The 2,848-nt window shown below is 54.1% G+C and overlaps 1 protein-coding gene across 1 annotated transcript; it reads right to left on the reverse strand.

Moving 5' to 3' along the window:
* Positions 1–1,168: 1,168 nt before the first annotated feature.
* On the reverse strand, positions 1,169–2,712 carry LOC117004471 (phosphatidate phosphatase LPIN3-like). The gene is made up of 6 exons (XM_033075245.1): positions 2,608–2,712; positions 2,132–2,373; positions 1,664–1,775; positions 1,469–1,572; positions 1,290–1,359; positions 1,169–1,174 (listed from the first exon to the last, which is right to left on the reverse strand). The coding sequence occupies exons 1-6, from the start codon at positions 2,710–2,712 to the stop codon at positions 1,169–1,171; spliced, it is 639 nt and encodes a 212-aa protein (XP_032931136.1).
* Between the last annotated feature and the right edge of the window lie 136 nt (positions 2,713–2,848).

The following is a 2,848-nucleotide window of genomic DNA, read 5'->3' on the forward strand; positions in this document are numbered from 1 at the left end:
GAAAAAAACGAGTATTTCGTTCTGTTCTGTCACTGGGTTTTTTTGCTCTCTTTCAGATAGCTGATGCTGTTTTTGTTTGTCTAGTAAATATATCAGTAAAGAACTGTTATTCCCAACCTATACCTTTTTTGCCTGAGAGTTCCTGAATTTCCTTTTCCTGGTAATACTGTCCCTTTACACCGGGACAGGTGTCCCTTTGGAGGTTTTCTCTGAAATTTGCCCTAAACCAGGACACACTGACAGGTCACACCTTCCGTGCAGTTGCTTTGGACACGTGTGATAAACATAGAGGCAAATCCCTGTGTGCCCTGGCCCTTGGGATCCCATGAGGGAGCAGGGCTGAGCCTGCATGCTCCTGCACAGCCTCACCCAGGGCTCTTCCCTGGCTGTCCCTGGTGCTACTGAGGCCGTGCTCTCTGTGGGCACCCCCTGCTCCCGGCCACCCCAAGGGGCTGGAGCCAGCCCAGAGTGAGCCTCAGCACAGGGGCCTCTGGCTTTGGCAAGCTCTCCTGTCCATTCAGCCCCATGTGCATACAGAAGAAGCCTGAATTTGTTTTCTGTTTTTGATTAATTTTCCCACCATTGCTAAACATAGAAATTAAAAATAAATTTTAAAAAGAAAAGGAAAAAAGCCGTTTTCTAGAAGCTGGTCCCATCACGCCCAGGACCCACTTGGTAGGATGCTTAAGCAGAATAAGCCCAATCACATTTTAGAAAGGACTTGGAGGCTGGCTCCCACTTCTAATGCACAGGGCGAGAGCAGACAAGAGGCAGCCTGGATTAAGGCACTATTTATTATTGCTTTTAGTTCAGAACACTCAAAAGCCTAGCATTTTCCCTCAACCTTTACCAGTTGATGGGCAGTTTCAGCTACCAAACTGCCAGTAGCTGCCCTGTCTGAAACACTGGTCATACCAGAGGTAGTAACAGCTAAATAATAACTACAACTGTGAACAACCACCATCTTTAAAAAAGAGCCAGGCTTTGGAGGAGCTACAACCATCAGCAAATGCCCAGCTTTCAGGAGTTTGTGTTTAGCAACGGGAGTTTTGATGAGTCAGAGCTCTCTCTTACCCATTTTTCTCCCTGCTAAGTGGTGTGGTGATCTCTATGACAAGTGCAAAATGCACAAGCAGCACACAGGGAGGATAAGGTGCACCTGGAGCATTTAGTCCTGGCAAAGAACATGCAGGAGAACTCTGGGTCAGGTCTCCACAGGATGGGGTTAGGACAAGCCATCCAAGTCAGTATGAGGCAGTGGAGGTCTCCAGTAGGCAAAGGGGCTGTACCTGCCCAGTGCTCCCCGTCTGTCCCACAGGAGGGAAGAAGATCTCCACCAGCTCTGACAGCCGCTCATATCTGGGGGTGAGAAGGAAGTTACACTGGGGTCATTGGGTGTTTGTTTGATGCTCCTCTGCATCAAAGCCAGGTCGCCCCAAAGACCCTGAGGAATAAACACTTGGCTTACGTTGACTTTTGGTTCTTTCTGAGCTCCTGGATCAGCTCTCCCTTGGGGTTCACGGTGAATATGCGGCTCTCTGGCAGCCCCACTTGCTTGTAAGCATAGACATCCTGCCCAAGGAAGGCCAGCAGAGCTTGAGGGCTGCAGGAAGGCACTGCCACCCAGCCTGAGCCCTCCCTGCACACCTGCAGAGCCACTCACACTGGGCCTGTTCCCAAAGCCCGCGTAGAAGGGACACTTTGTAGCAAACAGTTTTCGGATGTCTGTCAAGCCGGTGACCTTGAACACCTCTGGCTTCTTCTCAATCACCTCCCTGCAGCACAAGAGACACAGTGGCATCAGCTGGCCACGACTGTAGGCATCAAACCTGTCTGTAATGAACAGATATCAGCCTTCTGAAGTACACTGTGCCTTTTGTGTGTCCTGCCCGCCTCTGTAGTGACACCTTAGTGGGGCTCAGCGAAGTGATTTGAAGGGGAAGAGGTTTTGTGCATCAGCAGCTTTGCTGTGAAGCCCCAGCAAGGTCAGGCAGCTCCCCTGCTGCCTCCCACAAAAGGCACTGGGCACCAAGGAGGGCAGAGCAGTTTAAGGCTGGGACATCCCTCAGGGTGCAGCTGGGGAAGGGGATGCTGACCGCAGGGATACAGGAAGGGCAGGGAAAGACAGTACCTGTGGAAGGCAGACATGAGACTACTGGGGGAGAGCAGCATGGGGCCCATGGGGAGGCCACAGCCTTGCTCATGGACCCATTGGAGGTAGCCTTTGGTGATGTGGGCCATGCCAATAGCCCTGGCCGAGCAGTAGAGGAACTTGTAGCCATTCCTAGAGAGAACACAGGGAGCCCCTCTGAGCTGTGCCCTGGGCAAGGCACTCTCCTCCTCCGAGGAGAAAGAGGTAGCCAAGGACCTGCCCTGAGACCAAATCTTATTCCAGCAAGCAAGGTGGTTCCACAAAGAACATGAATCCCTTATCTGGAAAGCCAGAGAAAGCCCAATCCCCACAGTGGGAGTCCCTGCAGCACCCTCCATGCTCACCCCAGCAGCCACACACCCACTCACCCAGCTGCACAGCCCCCCTTGCTGCTCAGCCCCCTCACACAGCACTTTCATCCCCCAGCACTGCCCGTCAGCTGTGCAGGGCTGTACCCAGCCCTTGCGGGCTCCTGGCAGGGCACAGCTCGGCAGAGCTGGTGCCGGGGGGCCAGGGGCAGCCGAGGTGCCGCTGGAGTCCCTGCAATCCCCGGAGCGCATCCCTGCCGTGTTCCTCCCGGGACAGAACGGGCCATGCACGGGCCCGCAGTGCCTCTCAGTGGCCACAGGGGCCAAGGACCGAGCAGAGGCTCCGCAGGGATCACTGCTGCTGTCACCCTCGCAGGTGAGTCCCCGG

The sequence above is a fragment of the Catharus ustulatus genome, chromosome 17 (assembly GCF_009819885.2).
Source record: "Catharus ustulatus isolate bCatUst1 chromosome 17, bCatUst1.pri.v2, whole genome shotgun sequence".
NCBI classification, from domain to species: domain Eukaryota; kingdom Metazoa; phylum Chordata; class Aves; order Passeriformes; family Turdidae; genus Catharus; species Catharus ustulatus.